Raw genomic sequence first — 21,057 nt, forward strand, 5'->3', positions numbered from 1 at the left:
TTTTGCTATTGGGAACCATGACGACGACCGCTCTAAATGGGCTATTGACTCTGCCTCTTCGGTGTTGGGTGGTCGCGGTAAGATTCACCTCAAGATTTCTTCAGAGGGCAAACCCTGTACCATGGAACTTGATACAGGATCGGCTAAATCTATAATATCCTGGGACACTTGCACCACTTTTTGCAAAGTCTACAGCGCCATCAATTGTTGTCTACCCAATGCCATTTGAGGGACTACCAGGGCAACTCTATTCCCATCATAGGCTGTGGCCAGTTCCTTGTGTAGTATGGCCATTTCCAAGGGCACCTGTCCCTCGTTATAGTAGCAAAGACTTTGGCTTTGTTACTTCGTCTTGATTGGTTCCAAACATTAGGGTTTTCCATTTCTGGCATTCATTCGACCCTACTGGGGAATGAATTTGACTCTTTGACTCAGGAGTTTGCCGATGTTTTTGATTCCTCCCTCAGGAAATATAAGGGCACTCCTATTTCCCTCAATCTTGATCCACAGATGGTGCCCATTTGCCTTAAAGCATGTAGAGTTCCACTAGCATTAAAGGAGAAAGTGGATGCAGAAATAGACAAACTATTAGTGCAGGGGTTTTTAGAACCTGCAGACCACGCAAAGTGGGAAACCCCTATTATAATTCCCCTAAAAGCCAAAGGCATGATAAGAATCTGCGCGGACTATAAATCAACTTTAAATAAGGCATTGCAGTAACATCCATACCCTGTTCCAGTGGTGCAGCAAATATTGCATTCACTGGGCCAAGGTAAGGTGTTCGCCAAACTGGATTTGGCACAAGCCTACCAACAATTGCCAATAGACGAGGAAGCTGCGGCTGCGCAGACAATGGTAACTCACCGCGGTACTTTTAAATGTCGCTGGCTTCAGTTTGGGGTTAGCATGTCCCCAGGTTTGTTTCTAAGCCTAATGGAGTGAGTGCTCCATAGCACTACCAGGGTCATTCCTTATTTTGACGATGTCCTGATTGCTGCGGATGGTCACTCAGGTGTCACCGAAAAGCTGCTGGTAGTTTTCAGCTGTTTCCATGAGCGGGACTCAGGCTGAAATATTCCAAGTGCAAGCTAGGGGTGCCTCTGTGGAGTTCCTTGGGTATTTGATAGACCAGCATGGGATTCACCCTACTCCAGCTAAAGTGGAGGCTATTATCTCAGCTCCTGTGCCATCCAACAGAACTAAATTGCAGGCTTTCTTGGGCCTCTTAAATTTTTACCCCAGCTTCATTCCTCACAAAGCATTGATGACAGAACCTCTCCATCAATTGCTGGACAGCTCCGCTGAGTGGGTCTGGACTAGCCGCGAAGCACATGCGCTCGCGGCTGTCAAAAAGCTGTTAACTTTGGCCCCTATGCTAGTACAATATAATGAACATTTCCCCCTGATTCTTGCTTGTTATGCCTCCCCTTTTGAAGTTGGGGCTGTTTTAAGCCATGTCTATCCTGACGGTACGGACGCTCCTACAGCCATTTACTCCCGCACTTTATCAAAGGCTGAATATAATTATAGTCAGCTTGATAAAGAGGCCCTAGCAGCCATTGAGGGAGTAAAACGTTTCCACCATTCCCTTTATGGCCGTCCATTCCATTTAGTGACTGACCATAAACCGCTTCTGGGAATCTTAGCAGGGGATCGGGCCATGCCGCTGGTCATCTCCCCATGCATTTCATGTTGGGCCAAATTTCTGGCCGTTTATTCTTATCAAAAAATTCATAGACCAGGAAAACATATGGGGCATGTGATGCTCTGAGGCGCTGCCCATTACTCGTTTTAGTAATAGGCCCGGCCCCTCAAATACTATCTTTTTAGTTGACGTTCTTAACATGCCCCTATCAGGTATCGATATTGCTCAATATTCATTGAGGGACACCGTCCTCTCCGAGTATTTGATTCGGTATGCAGAGGATGGCCACCATATTAAAGAGACCTTCAGTTCCTTCCATACTACCGATGTAGGGAGGAGTTGTCGGTAATGCAAGGGTGTTTGTTATGGGGCTCTTGCCTCCTGCTTCTGACAGTGTTGTGACAGCACATATTACTCCATCTCCATGAGGGTCATCCAGGTATAGTGCGGATGAAGTCTCTAGGCCACAGCTATATCTCTATGGCCGCAGCCCTCTATGGACAGCGACATCACGAGCTGTGTGCAACGTTGCCCCTCTTGCCAGCAAGTCCGCCTGGTACCTGGCACCGTTCCTGCCAGGGAATAGGACATGCCCATTGCACCATGGAGTCAACTCCACATTGATTTCATGGGTCCAATTGCTGGCTAAACAATTTTTGTCATAGTGGATGCCCTGTCAAAATGGGTGGAACTCTTTCCCATGCGCTGCACCACATCCGAAGCAACCATTGCAGTGATAGACAGGCTTTTTACAACACATGGTCTACCAGACACTTTAGTGTCTGATAATGGACCACAATTCACTTCAGTTAATTTCCAAATGTATTTAGCTGGATTGGGTATCTGGCATGCTTTGGTAGTACCTGGCAGGGAATGGGTTAGCTGAACGTGCTGTGCGCTCGGCTAAGGAGGCAATAAGCTGAATGGGAATAATACTCTGGTCCATCAGGATTGCAACGTACCTTATGACCCAACATATCACACATTGCCCTACTTCTGGTAAAAGTCCTGCTGAAATTCTCATGGGCCGCCAGCTACGTACCACACTAGACAGGCTCCACCCCTCTTACTCCCCTTATATCTCCTTTACATTAGACCTACCCAGAGCGTTTGCTGTGGGGGAGGGGGTATTTGCTCAGAATTTTGCGGGAGAACCAAATGGTTACCAGGCTGGATTACCCAGATAACCGGGCCCTGTTCCTACAGGGTCCAACTCACTGATGGGAGACATTGGTGGCGCCATGTGAACCAGCTGTACTGCCACAACACGGAGGAGGCCCCAAGTCTGCAGACCAGACTGGCCTCCGTCGACAACCCTGATGCCACCTGCTGCAAGATGTACCATTAATTGTTGAAGCCGAGAGAGCGGTTCCCACTGCGATCTCGGCGGATGACTCACCTGTTGACGCAGGCTTAGCATTGGGGGAACGGGCCTCCTGTCAATGTAGCTCTTCCTATCCACTCTCCTAATAGAGATCGCACTCCTCCTCCGTCACTGGACACACCCATATTAAGACGATCTCAGCCCATACGCCGGACACCTGCCTATCTGCAAGATTACGCATGTGCAGTCTGGGGGAAAGGAGTGTTGTGTCCTTGGAGATACAACAGGCGGCTGTCAAGAAATACAGAAAAGATCTTGATTGGCTGAGATGTGCCTGCTGGCTGGTGGGACAAGCACAACCTTCCTATTGGCTCCCCGTCTGACAGCTACCATATAAATAGCTGTCACACAGGAGTTGTTTATTGTTCTGTTACTGATTGTGTTCTGGTTAATAAATAGTTCTGTTGTAATCGTCACCTCCTCAGTCATTTAATACTCTACCAGGAGACATAAAAAAGTTATGATTGATAGATTAGTTTTAAGGAATTCAAGGAGGGGGGAGAACATTGTTTATGGCCTGGATCAGACCTGGGAATTTAAACAGTGCCCTGGCCACATCCAGGCCTTTGTCTGACCCTGCTCTGGTTAGAGTACAAAAAGATATTTGATTATTTGATTTTTTTTTGAATCAGCAGAAAAAATTGGCAATTTATGAAAACTTCAATGATGCTTTGACAAACAAAGCTGGTGGCTAATATGGAAGAGTTAGGAGAGGTTGAAATGAAACATGGAATTTTTCAAGTTGATTCATTATCATCTTTACTCTTTGTACTATCAATGGCTCCACTGACAATTTGGAACAAAACAAACTGTGGTTTATGACTTGGCCAAAGAATGAGTAAGCAGTTTGCATTTACTGTATTTGGATGCTTTAAATTTATTTGAAAAACCAAAGGTTGAACTAGATTCCTTATTAAAAAGCATAGAAGGGTTCAATAAAGATACTGGAATGTGATTTAGTATCAACAAGTGTGCAACTATAGCTATAAAGGCAGGCAAAATTGTTGAAGATAAGGGAATATACCGGTAGCTTAATAATGAAGATTTGATAAAAATGAGAGCACCAAAAAGATATAAATATTTCATAATTTTGGAAGAATTTATTCTTTTATTACAGAATCAAATCAAACAAAGTACTTCAACCAAATATATTGCATGAGTTTGTAAAATATTAAAATCAAAGCTAAATGATGGAAACATTATTAAAATAATATCTGGGCAAGTTCCTGTTATTCGCTATACAGCAATATAATTGATTGGACTGAGGTGGAACTTGATAACTTGATTCAGAACACTAAAACAACATCAACAACCAACCTTTATGACAATATAGCATGCTTTGCGCCAGGATGAAATTCAACAGGTTCTGACAGGTTCCGGAGAACTGGTAGTGGAAATTTTGAGTAGTTCAGATAACTGGCTAATATCACCTCTGGCTGGCCCCAGAGTGGGGTGGGAATGGAGATTTTGCAATATCCTTCCCCCAGGAATGTCTGATGTAAGTCTACTAGTTGAACATTTATTCAGAAATATGATTGGAGCTCTGTTCAGTGAGAAGTGTTTAAAATAGCTTCTGTATATCCCAGAATCATTTTAGGAAAGTGGAGAAGGATGGAGTTTGAAATATTGATTTAATTTAATTTAAATATTTTGTCTATATTCAGTCTTAGAATTCCATCTTTTCCTTAGGAAGAAGAATGGTGATTGTTGATTTTAGTTTCTGTGAAACAATCTTAACTGACAAGAGAGGTGGAGAGAAACTGTTTCATGGCCTTTTTTCATTTGAGAATCATGAGAGCTATAGACTCCCAAGTTCCATGTGGAATTGTGCTTGAAATGAATTATACATAAGCTTTATCTTAGGGAACCCCCATAAAGTACTCCTATTGCTGGAGCCAACTCTCCTTATGCCCTTCCAGGTCTCCTTGCTTATTTAATGCAAACTCTGCAGGTCTCCTGATAGTAGTGGGTGGATATTGAGCTTGTCAAATCTCCTTCAGTAATATAAAGTGGCTTCTCTCTTTTTTAAAAAAAAGAAAAAGAAAAAGCTATTTAGAAATACTAAAAAAGGCTCCATCTCTTTTTGCTTTTGTTTGCGTTTGCAAGTGCCTGAAAGGGACACTGCCTTCTTTTGTTTCTCTGGAAACTGACTAATTGTGCTCAGGGCAAAGCAGGTCTGATGGACAACGAAGATTTTACCCTGGTTAAATAAACTAGACTATTCCAGCATGTGTGGCTGGGGATTTTTTGTGTATTCATTTAAAACTATTGGTAATTATGACACATTGTTTAGTACAATTAAGATAATATCTTAGATTCAGCAATATTTCAGTGGAAGCAGGTGTAAGCTACAAGTGGGCCTCTTAAATACTGAATCTGCTGCAGTCTGGGTTGGTTGATTTATTGTTCATTTATACAATCTTATTCTGGGGCAAGTAGGAGTCTCTGAGGCTTCCCTAGAGTATCATAAGTCTCTGGAAAAGCCAAGGCACCAGCTGTATATAAAGAAGTGTACATCCTTTATTCTCAATATATTTCCAGGAGTAGCTCCCTGGAGTATAAGATTTTGCCAGCTTGAAATAAACAAAAAGTTAATACATGAAATGCATGCTTTAAAAACCCACACATCTTATTTTGGACAAGCTGGAGATAAGAAAAATAATAGCACAATACTGCCAATGGGCATGGCACATTATAACTTCAGGGGAAATAAGTCTTTCCCCTCAAGGAGGCTACAGTCTGACTGCTCAGGCAGGCAAGAAAAGAAGATGGAAGTGAAGCATAGTGGCCTGTCCTTTGTCTTATTTTTGGGGTCTCCAGTGTGTTGTTCATGGCAACTCAGGAACATTCCCTACTATTCCAAGTAATATGCTGTGTATCAGCTCCAGCATCAATTGTGTTTCCAAAATGGCTCTTGGAGTCTCATGTATGCATCTGATAAAATAAAGATGACAGGTCATTGCAATTCAGTACTTTTTTTTATAGAAAAGCCTGCCTCTTCAGAAAACAAAAAAGACTGAAGTAATTTAAGGAATGTAATAGGGATCACACTGGTAGCTTCCATGGGGTATAAAGAAAGATACTTCCTAAATAACTTTTTAGCAATTGGATCAGCCATGATTACAGTGCAACCATTTGTGAGAGTGTCTGTATCATACTCTTAAGTATTCCAAATGTGCCCCTGATACTTAGGGGAGGCCCTTCCTCTTTTTCCAAACCTTCTTTGGTGATATCTTTCCTCTTCCCCCCCACAGGCTGGCTCCTGATGCCAGGTGGAATCCACACCGTAGCTTTTTGGGGACAGGGAACTATGATCTCAATGTCATCATGGCAGCTCTTCAGAGTGTGGGGTTTGAAGCCATTTGGTGGGATAAACAAAGGTAAGGACTTCCTATCTGTTACGTCCTCCCATGCCAGCTGACGTGAGGGGCTGGAGAAGCTGGCAACCGATTGGCTGCAACGCACCCACCAGCTGGAGGGAGACGCGCCGGCCGCCTATTGGCTGGCCAACTGACAGCTCGAGTATATAAAGAGCTGTCAGTTGGTCAGGAGCTGTCCGCATTCTGAATCCTCCAAGTTACAAGACCTGTTGTTAAATAAACGGGAAAAACCGTTACTGTTGCAAAGACGACTCTCGCCTCATTATTTAAAACTGGCGACGAGGATGTCGGAAACGGACCCCGTCGTAGTGCCAGCTCTGGCACCATCTTCAGTATTTACTGCCTTCCGCCCAGAAGCAGAATCGTGGGATGCATTCCTGGAAAGGTTCGAAGTCTTCCTTATGGCCCATGACTTGTCTGAACTCCCCGAGGGGAGAAGACGCAGCACATTCTTGCATTACTGCGGGGCAGAAATGTTTGCCACAGCCCGTGCGTTAGCCGCCCCGGCACCTGTGCACTCATTACCCCTCGACATCCTGATGGAGTGCCTTAAACTGCACTACGAGCCAGGTCCATCGAAGTACACTCGCAGGCAAACCTTCCGGCGATGCATCCAGCGACAGGGCCAGTCAATCGCCCAATACGTCACAGAACTGCAGGCAACCGCTATAAACTGCGAGTTCCCCGACTTAGAGGATGCCTTGCTGGAGCAATTTATCTATGGACTCGCAGACATAAACCTACATAGGAAGATCCTAGAGAAGTCCGACCTCTCAATGAAAATTGCTGTTGACATGGCCCGAGCGTACGAAATGGCTGGCCATTCAACACCAGACACCCGTCGACTGCCCCCATCTGCACTGCAAGGGCTGCCCAACTCAGGCGTCCACAGCCAAATGCTGTCCAACGATCCCTGTGCCGATGCCACCGCTATAGTGGATCGCATGAGGGCACAGCCCCTGCACGACGGAGGCAGTTGTCTGAGTTGCGGCGGCCGCCACCCAAGGGCATCTTGCCATTTCCGCATGGCGGTTTGCCGCCATTGCGGTAAAAATGGCCACATCTCCAATGTGTGCAAATCATCCGCCGGAGAACCTCGGAACCTGAGACCTCCTTCTTCTTCTATGTCATCTACCCTGCCCATGACGAATCAACCTCCTGCTGGCCGCCGACAGACCCCAGGATCCTCCTCAGGCCGGATGACCTGCTACGCCGTGTCCACTCCGGAGCCGACAATGCCCGATTGGCAAACCGAACCGGCTGCTGCTTCATCGTATGGCGGCCAGGGTAAAATGCACCTCCACATATTACTCACAGGCCGCCCCTGCACGATGGAGCTTGATACAGGCTAAGCCCGCACAATAATTTCCTGGGACACCTTGAGGGCACTTATACCAACCCTCCGGCTTTCACAATTGAGTCCCGCAGACTGTTTCCTACGGGACTATCAGGGACATGCCATCCCTATTTGAGGATGCGGCACATTCCCCGTCTCCTTTCACAAATTCAACGGTCATTTACCGATTGTAGTTGTCAAACCCCCATTAGCCTCACTATTAGGCATGGATTGGTTTAGAGCCCTGGGGCTGGGAATCTCTGGCATTAATTCCCTAAGTTAGCCCTCTCCCTGGAGTCCTTGCTAGTGGAATACGATGACGTCTTCTCAGACGCCTTAGGGTGCTACAATGGCACCCCCATTACCCTCAACCTGGACCCCTTGGTGGCGCCCATCCGTTTGAAGGCCAGACGGGTTCAGTTAGCACTGAGGGCTCACGTGGACGCCAAGCTCGCCAAGCTCGTCGCGCAAGGCGTCCTAGAGCCCATTGACCACGCCCCCTGGAAGACACCCATCGTTCTACCCCTCAAAGCCGATGGCTCACTGAGGGTGTGCGCGGACTATAAGGCCATGCTCAACAAGGCCTTGCAAGCCCACCCTTACCCCGTGCCGGTAGTGCAGCATGTCCTTCACTCCTTGGGCCAGGGCCAGACTTTTGCAAAACTGGACCTGGCCCAAGCTTACCAACAGCTACCTGTGGACGAGGCGTTCGCCATGGCACAAACCATCATCACGCACAGAGGCGCGTTCAAATGCCGCCGCCTCCAGTTTGGGTTAGCGTCGCACCAGGAATTTTTCAGGGCCTTATGGAGTGAGTGCTCCACGGCATCCCTGGGGTCGTCCCTTATTTTGACGATGTCCTGATCGCCACTAAGGACCGATCAGGACTCGTCAAAACACTAAGGGACGTCCTCTCGAGGTTTCGCACAGCCGGACTGCATTTAAAACGATCTAAGTGCAAGTTCGGTGTGCCTTCAGTTGAATTTTTAGGATTTTTAGTGGATTCCAACGGAATTCATCCCACCTCCAAGGAGGAAGCTATCGCTTCCGCCCCTACTCCCACTACTAAACAAGAGCTCCAAGCTTTTCTGGGCCTTCTTAATTTCTACTCCCCATTCATCCCCCACAAAGCCACAGTTGCAGAACCTCTGCACCGCCTCCTTGACACATCTGCCCCCTGGGTCTGGACAGACCGTGAAGCGCAAGCGCTCGCGGCTGTCAAAGCACTGTTAACCAATGCCCCGGTGCTAGTACAATATGATGAGCACCTACCCCTGCTACTGGCCTGCGACGCATCCCCCTACGGGATTGGAGCGGTCCTTAGTCATTCCTACCCTGATGGAACTTTTTACTCCCGCACCTTGTCCAAACCAGAGTGTAATTATAGCCAGTTGGACAAGGAGGCCCTCGCGGCCGTAGCGGGAGTAAAAAGGTTCCATCATTACCTATACGGCCGCCATTTCACACTTGTAACTGACCACAAGCCGTTACTGGGCATAATCGTAGGGGACCGCTCCACCCCACCCATCTTGTCCCCTAGGATGGGCCGTTGGTCAGAGTTTCTCTCCGCATACTTCTACAGCCTTGTATACAGACCTGGCAAGCAGCTAGGGCATGCAGATGCCCTCAGCCGCTGCCCCCTACCCACACCAGTCACTGACCCAGCTCCATCTGCATCAGTATTTCCACTGACCGATGATGTCGCCTGCCCACTGTCGGCTATGGATACGCTCAGGCGAGTTTCTTCCGTTCTACCGCCGCTGAGACGAGCTATCAGCATCACAAGACTGCCTATTGTGGGGTACCAGACTCGTGATGCCAGCCACCCTCCGCTCGCAAGTGCTTACCAGCCTCCACGAAGGGCACCCAGGCATAGTGAGAATGAAGGCCCTCGGCCGTAGCTATGCCTGGTGGCCCTCCATGGACTCAGACATTGCGGCTTGGGTACAGCGGTGCCCTCCCTGTCAGGCAGTCTGACCAGCTCCTCACCCATGCAAACCTGGGAGAAACCCCCATCCCCCTGGAGCCGAATACACATTGATTTCTTCGGCCCAGTAGAAGGCCGCACCTTCTTGGTTATAGTGGATGCCCTGTCAAAATGGGTAGAAATTTTTCAAATGGCCTCAACCACAGCGGGCACCACCGTCCAAATTCTGCAGTCCCTATTCACTACGCATGGGTTGCCAGACGTCATCGTTTCCGATAACGGGCCCCAGTTCCAATCCTAATGTTCCTAGCTTCACTAGGCATTCGCCACGCACCTACGTCTCCTTACCATCCCGCAGCCAACGGGTTGGCTGAAAGAGCCATAAGGTCAGCCAAGGAAGCCCTAGCTAGGTTACACCATCTCCCATGGCCACAACGTCTCCGCACTTACTTATTGGCGCAACACTCCACACCATGCCAAACCACGGGAAAAAGCCCAGCAGAAGTTCTAATGGATCGCAGACTAAGAACCACACTTGACAGAATGCACCCTGCATTCTCACCTACATCACCGAACATAACAGACCCCCCCTAGGAACTTTCTGGTGGGTGAGGGGGGGTACGCACAAAATTACGCAGGGGAACCCAAATGGCTAGCTGGGGTTGTGACAGAGATAACAGGGCCCTGCTCTTACAGAGTCCTGCTGGCAGATGGACGAGTATGGAGGCGCCATGTGAATCAGCTGCGGTGCCGGGCACCGGCAGATCCGGCCGCGGCCACCGCCGGGCCCAACCAACGACAGCAGCAAGGGTCTGCATACCCCAGGGCCGCTACACCTATCCAGGCACTTCCAGCCGGCGCCTCTTCAGCTCCGCCCGAACGAGAAGTCCCGCGCACAACTCAGCCGGGGCCTGCATGCCCAAGGGTCGACCAGCCTGCCCAGCCACAACCATCCACAGCTCCGCCAACTAGGCCCGACAACACTGACGGGTGTCTCCGCCCCTTAAGCTACGCTGTCCTACCTCGGCCAATTCAGCTTGGCTCCGGGCCTGGTTCAGCCCCTCCGATACGTCACCGCAGCAGGACACATCCTCCTCTTTCGGTAGACACCCCAGCACTGAGGAGATCGCAGCGCGTGCACAGACAACCAGCGTATCTTTGGGACTACGCATGCGCTATCTGGGGGGAAGGGGTGTTACGTCCTCCCATGCCAGCTGACGGGAGGGGCTGGAGCAGCCAGCAACCGATTGGCTGCGACGCACCCGCCAGCTGGAGGGAGACATGCTGGCCGCCTATTGGCTGGCCAACTGACAGCTCAAGTATATAAAGAGCTGTCAGTTGGTCAGGAGCTGTCCGCATTCTGAATCCTCCAAGTTACAAGACCTGTTGTTAAATAAATGGGAAAAACTGTTACTGTTGCAAAGACGACTCTCGCCTCGTTATTTAAAACTATCCCTTTACTTTTTCTAGCTCTAAATTAATCATTCTATTTTTTTTCTTAAGAACAAGCTTCTGTCATTCTCTACTTTTGTGTTCTCCTTCTCTTCCTATCTTTACTGATTCCTCCCTCACCTTCATGCCTCATTGCTTAAGGCATCTTATAATTTAAAAATGACATTGTGCTATAGCATTTTGAGGCATGATTGCTAATCTTTTCTCTGTGGCTGTCTTTGGCGCTTCTTCACTGATAGATTGACTAAGCTGGGAGCTGCTTACTATGATGTGAGACCATCCTGTTCTCCTGGCCATTTCAGAATTGTTTTTTTTTCCACCTTCTTGCCAGCTTAATCTGCTTGCTCTGCCAAGCTCCTTTCTCCCTTTGTCTCATAGACCCATCGAGCAGTTGTCCCTGACAGGGCTGGGTTTTCTGTCTCTTCCTGTGAGGCGTCACCACTGGATTGCTGTGTCTCAGCTTGATGGCATCTATTATAATCTTGACTCCAAACTGACGGCACCGGCACCAACTGGTGGTGAAGCCGACCTTAGGTACCAATGGGGTGGTAGTCAATGATGTGATTGCCTCCTTCTTCTTGTTTTACTTCCATATTATGAATTCAAAGTGATTTGCCTAAAGTATAACATATGATACATAAGCAATACCAAATACTATGTAATGAAAACCCAAGTTAATATAAAAGTTAAAGTTGCTAAAAGGAGAAAAACTGACTGACTGCTCTAAGTAGCCACATCTCTGCCTACTTTTGAACAGCATTCCACAATGCATTTTAGGATGAAGCTTGGAGAAAGCTAAACACCTTGGAGAATAGTGCTGGGATGGTGAGAATGATGGTTAGAGGCTCACTCACAGGAGACCCTGCTGGATCCCTGATATTATGTTCTTTTTTTTTTTGTCCCCATAGGGTATTTCTTCAGGAGGTGCTTTCCCTTGTGAGTTGCTGTTGGTTGTGCCCCATGAGGCAGGCGAAGCCAGGCCTTGGCTGAACACTGTGAGGTGATCCCAGACCTCCCATAAAAAACTGCCTGGTCTAAAGATATTTTTTCTCCCTGCTGCACTCCCTTGCACCACCTGCTGCATGTGATGGGGGGAAGAAGGGAGCACTCCATTCCTGTTTATACTGCAACTCTGGGTGCCAATAATAGAATCCATCTTACCTTCTCTAAGAACTGATCCTGACTTCCCTCTGTTTCTGCTTGCTTTTTAAAAGCTTGGCTTCTTCTGATATTATGTGAAATAAAGGAAATAACGGAAATGGTGAAGAATAATATTTTGCTAGAATCATGATTTAGGAGAAGAGAGTAATACTTCTGTTACTATATTGTAGCCTCTAAGGTACTTCTGTGTCTTTTAATTTCTGGCTAACAGAAATTCAATAGGAAGATTTTCAACAAAATTGATGTCTTAAAATAGTGGCCTTCCTGAGCTTCTGTTTCCAGCATCCTTCCTCATTGGATGGTGCTGCTGGGAATTGTAGTTCAATGCTGTCAGGAAGGTACTAGGAGTACTTGTGCCTATTGAATTTTTGGATGCCACATAATGAGTAAAGGACAACAATCTGGCACAGTGGATAAAGAAGTGATGATCCTCGCCCAACAAGCGAAAATATTTGCTTCTTTTTCTTTATTTCTTTTATTTCTAAAGGGGAAAAAATCGTACTTGGCCAGAGAACAAAGAGTATATAGTGAAAAGTTCAAATACTACAATGGGATAAAACAGTGGTCAGGACATGGCAGACTAATGCACTACTCAGTTCATTATCCAGTTTTATGTGTTTTTATCCTTTTCTAGGCTGCATTGCCTATTTTGTGAAGTAGAATAGATATATGCTTTCCAAGTTTTATGGTTTTACCAAAACAAAAAAGCCAACAGCAACCCTAAAAGGGTAGAAACAAAATGGTGCAATACAAATAAATGTGTGTTTCAGGGTTGTTTTCTTCTTCTTCTTCTGGTAGAATGTGATTTGGGAATGGAGGAGAAGATTATATCCCATTTATGTAGAAAGTTGCACTAATCACTAGAAGGCCACTGTTGTCACTTTCTACAGAATGTTGACAATTAAGTGAGCTAAGTGAGCAAAAAGTCCAGTAAAATGCTTTGTTTCAGACATATCAAAATAATTGAGGGCAACTGGGTTGATTTGAAAGTTGGGGCAAAAGGATGGGAAACGTTTTCCTCATTCACCATTTCACAAATGAATGAAGTATGTATTTGCATAAATGTCCCATATGACCATCAAGAACTGCTGCTGAATAAACTGTCAATCACAATTTTCTCTTTTTTAAAAAAAAAAATCACACTGCAGTGCTTCATATTTGGAAAAGATTTATTAATAATTTCTGGGCATCCTTAATATTCAAAAATTATTTATTTATTAAATTTATATACCACTGATCTTACCTAAATAATGCTAGGTGATTTACCCAGCATAAGAAACCATATAAATACATGAATAAAAACATAAATTAAAAAGAATTAAAAACAAGTTAAAATTCCTAGTAAAAATAAAAATCAGTGTATAACATTCAAAAGGCTAGGAGGTTAACAAGACAGCAGGAGTGTCCTCAAGCCTCCACCACCAGGGCTGTACCGTACTTTGAGAAATGCCCCGACCCCCAATGCTAATTGACAAAGCCAGGTCCTAACACTTGGGAAACTAGAAGAATGGGGAGGGACCTCATCTCTGAGGATAAGATGTTCCATAGGTTGGGGAAGCAGCTGAGAAGGGCCTCCTAGAGCACACCAGTCAAAACTCTTTGATGGGAAATGTATCCTCCCTGCTTGACCGGGTGGGACAGGTTGATGTATTTGGGACAAGACAGTTCCTCATGTATCCTTATAGGTCTCAAACTAACTGTCACATATCCCCCTCCCCCCCTCCAAAAAAAGATGGTTTGGGATAAAGCTGCCAAGAATTCATTTGTTGCTACTGTTCTGTAATCAAACATCCTTGCTGTTTTGTTTTTGATCACCTTTGACTCATCGCAACTGAAGAAATAGGTGAAGTAATAAATATGTTGACAAGATGTGGCTTTCAACTTTCAGCAAGAACGTTGAATAAATATTTGTACAAATCTCTTCAAAGGCTGAAAGAAAAAAATCAGAAAAAATGATTTTTTTTTTCTTAAGGGAAGATTATTTTTCTGATTTTCTCCAGGAGTTGCACAGAGCCAGTCTGTCATATTTTCCATCCTGAGGGTTTGAACTACTAAATGACAAGAGCCACTTTACAGGGTAAAGCTAGTCGTCACTTATAAAGCCCTTCATGGTATTGGACCTGGGTACTTGAGAGACCGCCTGCTGCCAATTACCTCCAATAGACCGATTAGATCCCACAGATTAGGCCTCCTCCGAATTCCATCCACTGGCCAATGCCGATTGGCGACCACCTGGAGGAGGGCCTTCTCTGTGGCTGCACCGGCCCTCTGGAACGAGCTCCCCGTGGAAATTCGGACCCTCACCACCTTCCAGGCTTTCCACAAAGCCCTCAAGACCTGGCTGTTCCGACAGGCCTGGGGCTGATGAGTTCCTTTCCCCGCTCGAATGGTGTATCTGTTGAGTTGCTTTTAAATTGTGGTATTGTCGATCCATGTCTTTTTTGCCCTATTTGTATCCCCTACCTCCCCCCCCTGACTTGAGTTGTGAGCCGCCCTGAGTCCCCTCGGAGAAAAGGGCGGCATAGAAATATAATAAATTCAATTCAATTCAATTAAAGCCTGGCTTACAAGTTGGCAGTGATTTCTGAGAACAAAAGTACTTGCTCAGCGTTTAAGAAAGGAAAATAAATTAACCAGGGAACCCTAGTGGGGCAGGATAAGCAGGTAGCATGTGGATATACACTTTTTGTATTAAAGCTGCTGAATTTTTTGCTTTGTTATGTGAAGTTACAGCACCTTTTGCTTAAAGGAATAAACTTTTGAACTATTTTTGATTATTTTTGATTACTTACAAGAAACAGTATTTCTCAGCCTGTTTTTTCAAAACATGGAACCCACGAAATCTGTCCCTTCCCATGAAATTAGGAAAAAGAATGAGACAGTGGCACAGAAATGGAGTGGGAGAGATTATGAAAATTATTTTCATAATTTTATATTCAAATGCTATACTCAAATGCTAAATCCTAATAATGCCAGGGTGATTCCCACATCCAGTGCAGCTATAAGATAATCATGCCAGTTTCCTTATCGATTCTCAATATATTCCCAATCTTCTTTGAAAAATACCATTCTTCTTGCTCTAAATAATGTATTCCTAATTGCTTAGCTATGAGACCATAGCTAATTCAGCATTGGGACCCATGCTAGGTATGAAGATCTGGGTTTATCCTCTAGATTATGTGGTCTTAAATTAAGGAGCCCTCCTGTGCTGCTGCGAAATTTCAGAAAGCCTTAGGCCCTCAATCACTTGAGCTCTCCTTACCTAAGTATTGCTGACAATTCTTTTGCCAATGATTTGATTTCTAAAGCTTTATATTTTCCTTGTGCCACAAGGTGATTGCCAGCCTTATAAAATGAAATCTTTAGATCCTGCTGCGACTCACCGTACAAGGACCCTAGTAAAATAAAAACTCTTAAAGATATAATCTAATAACAGAAAAAAGTATAATGGTGAGTGTTGTATTTGCTAATTCTAATTCACATGCACTTGTGGTATATTAAAATTTGTATTCTGATCTTTTTGATTGGCTAATGATAACCCTGTTAGCTTGCTAGTTTATAATTAGGTATCAGCCATTGCAATTTTTCTGGGATATCCCTAATTTTACATGATTTGCAACTTAAATTCACAGAGCCTTTGGCTTAATTTTATGATCATAATAGAGCCTTTCTATAACAGCCATAACTCATGACAGTTATAAATTGGGTCACCCACATAATCAACCTGATTTTATGACTTTTTTTGTGGCAAATCAATGGTTCGCAGTAGGCCAGTTTTGCTGAAAACTGGACTTAAATGCCAATTTGGGGTGAACCATTATAAAACAGTTGTGTAACCATGGAGTGTTGCAAATGGCTATGAATGCAGACTGATTACTGAACACCCAAAGTGCAGTTACAAGACTTTAGGATACAGCCATCAGAACTTCGAATCTGGGTCATAAATGGCTCTAGGAAAGTCCATTGTACCTTTGATTGATCATTAAACAACCGTTCATAAGGAAAATAAGAAAACCACTAAAGAAAAAAGGGGGGGGCAGAGAAGCAGCTCCCAACCCAATGGCTAGGTCTCAGCCACTCTCCCAGTTCTGCCTATAATGTGGGTCTTACTTATGCTCAAGGTATTTGACCTTCAGAACAAAGGCTTCTCTTGCTGTTGCTGTTAACAATTACTTGGTAAAGTTTATCATACATAGGCACTTTTATTAAATTTAATCCAAAGGTCACATTTTTTTTTTCTTTTTACTTCTCTAAAATTCTTCTTTAGATGGATGAATTGAATGTTCACATATTTGCTTCAAAACAGTTTTGACCATATAAGGAATCTGCACCTCTAGCATGGAGCCATTTTTCATTGTTTCTACATTCATCTCCTAATTTTTTTTTAAAGATAATGCAAAATGTAAAGCTTCACTCCCCATTTATTTATTTCTTAGATTTGTATCTAAATTTTTTAATTTTATATTTCTTTTTCTTGTTTGCTTTTTCTTTGAAATGTGTAGTGCTTATATTAGACTTGAGGAGGGAGAAGGAAGCCTTTATTTATATCTTTCAACTAAATCAAATATACCAAGCATAGAAAATAGAAATGGTTAGACAGCCCCTTCATTAAAAAAAATAATGGAGGACAAAAATTTTCTGTGGTAGTGTTAGCCATTTTATAAAAAAACACAAAAACAAAATGGCTCAGTTTCTTTTCAACGAGCAGGTTTGCAATATGAGAGCCAGAAAAAAATAATCAATGAGACAAATAGTACCCAAACAATAATTTCAATGTTGAACCGAAAACCTGAATGCCAGCAGTAAGAAAGAACAAATTTCATCACTGAATCTTAAAGTGTGGAAAGATGTATATTTATTAAGGAATGGGCTTTAAATAATTTAAAAAGCAGGCAATAAGTTAGGCACATTCAGAAACCATACACATTAGGCAGGATGCTTTATATGGGAAATACATTTGACCTCTTTTTAAGTTGGGAAGTATAATCCATGTGTAAATTGAAATTCAGTTATCCTAGTGGGTTAATCAAATCTTTTAAAATACAGTTTTCCAATTAAACTAAATGGGCAAGAAATCATATATACGTATTTTTGTAGAATTAATATATAAACCTAACATTTCTTTTCAAATGCATGCATCTTAAGCATACAATTCAACATAATAGTATATGATATTACTAGGATGGTCTAAGTAAAATTAGGAACATCTTAAGCTGCAGTCTTAGAGACATTTATTTTGGACTCTGATCTTTTGAATTCAATGGCTTTTGCACCTGAGTAAATCTGCACAGGTTTATGGTGCAGGTCCCCCAGTTTCCAGTATACAGGGTTTCTGCTAAAAAAAATGGTAGAATTTCAATGTTCTGACTTTGGCTGAATCATAACATTATTTATCCTTGCTGAGATTCTATCATAGTGCAGATGCTTTTACCCAGCCTGTTTGCAACAGACGCTTCTGTTTTTGACAGCTGTTGGCGTCCTTCAATGGCACTGTCCCATCTGTCACTCAACACTCCCTCAGCTGGTGCCAAAGCTGCTTGAACAGAGGCACTTTTGACTCCTTTTGGGACTTAGAAGTAGGGCCCTTCCTTTATTATGTGCCATGTTGTCCCCTCCAGCTGTGGTTCTGCACCCCTACAGCCTGCCTGTCTATCCTCCGGCACCCCAATGCTACTCTGGGCTTGTTCAGGTATGATCATTTGTAATTATGTATACATTTATACATGTGTTTGTGTCTGTTTGTGTGAGATAGAAGAAATATTTCAGTGTCATTGACAAAGCCCAGCTGTGCCTGTCTTGGTGGTCTTGGGACAGCTGATAAAGCTTCCCCCATTGATAAATCTCTCCATTCCTGAGTTATTTTTACAGAATTGCTCAGACAGGGAAAGTCTTCTCCTTGTATGGAAAGGGATATTTACAGCTTCTTCAGGAACTAGGAGATTGATCCATTCTGTCCTTTGTCCTATGGATTTCCTTTAGTTTGTATACCAGATGGAACATGTCCACTGAAAGACCTTAAGAATATAATGGATGGAACCTCTGTTGTACATTTTTTTGCTCTCTGCCAGTCTTAAAGTTTAAAAAGCAAAATTGACTTTGGTGGACAGCATAATATATTTGATGAGAGGAAAAGGTTATATCTCTCAGATTCTACTCTATTAGGAGTTGGCTTTCTTCTAATTTTTCAGTGATGCCACATCATTTGTAATCTTTTAATCACCCAAAACTGTTAGTGGTTTTGAAATAAAATATAAACAAATACCACCCTATGCTTCAATACATGGAGGGCCATTCTTGATATTATAAGCATTTTATAATTAATAAGAGCACAAGCTGTCTTCAGTTATGTTACAAGTTTAAATTATGCTCAATGTAGAAGAAAAAATGGTAGAATGCATGAATAACATGGGTTAGCAAAATGAATGTTGGTGCCCTATACCTATTTACAGTATAAGTAAAGTATTCTAAAATTCCTTGCAAGTGTAAAATGATGAAGCTGGAAAATGTGCTCCTTTGATGGCATCCTGAGAAATATAGGCATCCAAGCAGTCTTGTTTACTTTTGGATCAACATTAAATACTTGCACAATGATTGAATTGACATAATTAGCTTTCAGATTGCCTAAGTATTTTCCTCCATTTATTCATTTTCTAGCTTGGGTTATGCAATAATCTGGACTAGGCTAGGCTAAAATTGGATTGGATCCAACATGTTTTAGGAGAGCCAGTTTGGTATAGTGGTTAAGCCACCAAGCTAGAAACTGGGAAACCAGTTAGACACAAAACCAGCTGGTGAGCTTGGATCAGTCATTCTGTTTCTAGGAAGGAGGCCAATTCTGAAATCTTACCAAGAAAGCAGCAGAGTCCAGAAAGTTGCCATGAGTCAACACTGATTTGAAGGCATTAAAAATGTTTAAGGAACTAGCCATTGTCATGGTGTTATATGAACCAAGCCATCACATAAAACTCATAATATGATTTATGTTTTTGGATGCAATATGTCTTGTAAACACAGCAATTGTATTTTGTTAATGTGGACTATATTATCTAAACTCAGATCCTGTGGATTCGTTTTTGTGAGCCAAGTATATACCAAAAGATGATAACCAAGAGCATATTGAGTGAGATGCTTTTGAAATAATTTACAATTCTGACGTTTTTTTGTCAAAAATGTGTATTTGACTATCCAGGTTTAATTATGCATTAAGGCAGCCTTAATTTTAAAGGGGGGGGGTTCTATGCATTTTGTTCTACCTTTATCATGTTTATCACAGGGGAAACAATTGTGTCTCACAGAATAAGAGGAATCTAAAACATTGCAAAGCCACTGATTAAAATGCAACAAAAAAACATAAGCAGCATAATAACCAAAGCAGAACAAACCATGCCCATAACAAACCAAGGTAGACCCCAGAGATAATAAAATGTTTTGTGACCTCAGGCAGAAATTTGAATCTAATAATATAATTGAAATCTATAAATGATTTGTTGCTTGAGAGGATTGCATTGTATAGTTCAATTGTGCCTGAACAATTGTGCAATGCAGAAATAGATAATCTTATGCTCTTCAGTATCCAATTGGCATCAACCAGCTTGTCAAATGGCAAGACACTGTGGATATTATAGTCCAGATATTTTTTAAGCATCAACTTGCTTATTCCTACTTTAAATGATTGTGAACTATCAACTTTGTTCTTTTATTCAAAAGAGAAGCACCACAGATATTTTATTTCTGCTTCTTTCATCACAGTATTATTAATAGTATTAAATTAATGAAAACATCTGACAAAGCAGAATATTTCTGAAATGACCTGCCCTACTTTAGACAGAATAAGACAGGTATTACCCATTATTCTCTTAAACTCCTAAATTTTCCTCTCTGTTGGAAGACACTTCTTTGTGCCATTGTTCTGCAATTTCTAAAAATGGTAGAGGTCTATCTTGTAATGCTATCCTAAAAGACACTCCCTCTGCTGAGACATTGCTAATTGTTACATTTAGCATTAGCAATAAGTAGCCCAGCTTATTCATTTGAAAATGTAGGCTCACTCCTGGGCAAGACTGTGTTCTTACAATTACATCTAATGAGCTAGCTATGACCATTCCTCAGTTAATTGAATTTGGCAGTTCTCCACACCTTAGAAATACCATAATTTAATTAATGCAATGTGCTATATATGGAGCCATACTTGAAAATTGTCCAGAAATCTCAAATGATGCAATATGAAGAAGCTGAAATGAGGACATTGGTTACTAATCAGTGCAATTAAACCTGAGTCATATAATGTCCATATTTAATTCCAGGCACAATTCAAGATAATCTTTCAGCCCTCAAAGGTTAGGGCCTGATTGTTTGAACAACTGTCTATCCTTTTATAATCTTACTTGAACATTAAGATCTGCAGAAGAATCCATTGCAGAGATGCTCTGTGCTTCTGAATCTTAGCAATCATGAAGAACAGCCTTCTTTCACATGGCTTCTAAACTATGGAATGCCTTCTCCTCTAGACTTTCTTGCTAATGCCATAAAAATGTCTACCCATTTTGAAGGATGTGGCCTCATGAGATTATCTTCATCTTACCCTTGATCTAGACCTACCTTAGTTTCAAGTTGTGTTCCTTTCTCTCCCAATACAAAGCTTCATGTACAGACAATTTATTACGTTTTGGGGATAAGCTGGGATATGATGGTCCCAGAATGGAATCTGTTCTAGAAACTTTCTCTCCTCATTTGATTGCTGGATACTGCTGGCCTTTGTGATTTTACTTTCTG

At 43.2% G+C, this 21,057-nt stretch overlaps 2 protein-coding genes across 2 annotated transcripts in view; both read left to right on the top strand.

The window, feature by feature from the left end:
- Nucleotides 1-17: 17 nt before the first annotated feature.
- JOSD2 (Josephin domain containing 2) lies at nucleotides 18-13,568 on the top strand. Its single transcript, XM_032235952.1, is given in 7 exon segments — nucleotides 18-77; nucleotides 511-626; nucleotides 1,858-1,915; nucleotides 6,222-6,409; nucleotides 11,503-11,658; nucleotides 12,033-12,052; nucleotides 12,055-13,568. Coding segments are annotated over 7 exon segments (672 nt in total). The 3' UTR covers nucleotides 12,129-13,568.
- Nucleotides 13,569-17,568: 4,000 nt separating this feature from the next.
- LOC116520969 (RNA binding protein fox-1 homolog 3-like) overlaps nucleotides 17,569-21,057 on the top strand; it is a 38,499-nt gene continuing 35,010 nt past the window's right edge. Inside the window, 1 exon segment of the mRNA XM_032235506.1 lies at nucleotides 17,569-17,974. Coding sequence (XP_032091397.1) covers nucleotides 17,888-17,974 — 87 coding nt within the window. The 5' untranslated portion in view covers nucleotides 17,569-17,887.

Source organism: Thamnophis elegans, chromosome Z (assembly GCF_009769535.1).
Source record: "Thamnophis elegans isolate rThaEle1 chromosome Z, rThaEle1.pri, whole genome shotgun sequence".
Taxonomy (NCBI): domain Eukaryota; kingdom Metazoa; phylum Chordata; class Lepidosauria; order Squamata; family Colubridae; genus Thamnophis; species Thamnophis elegans.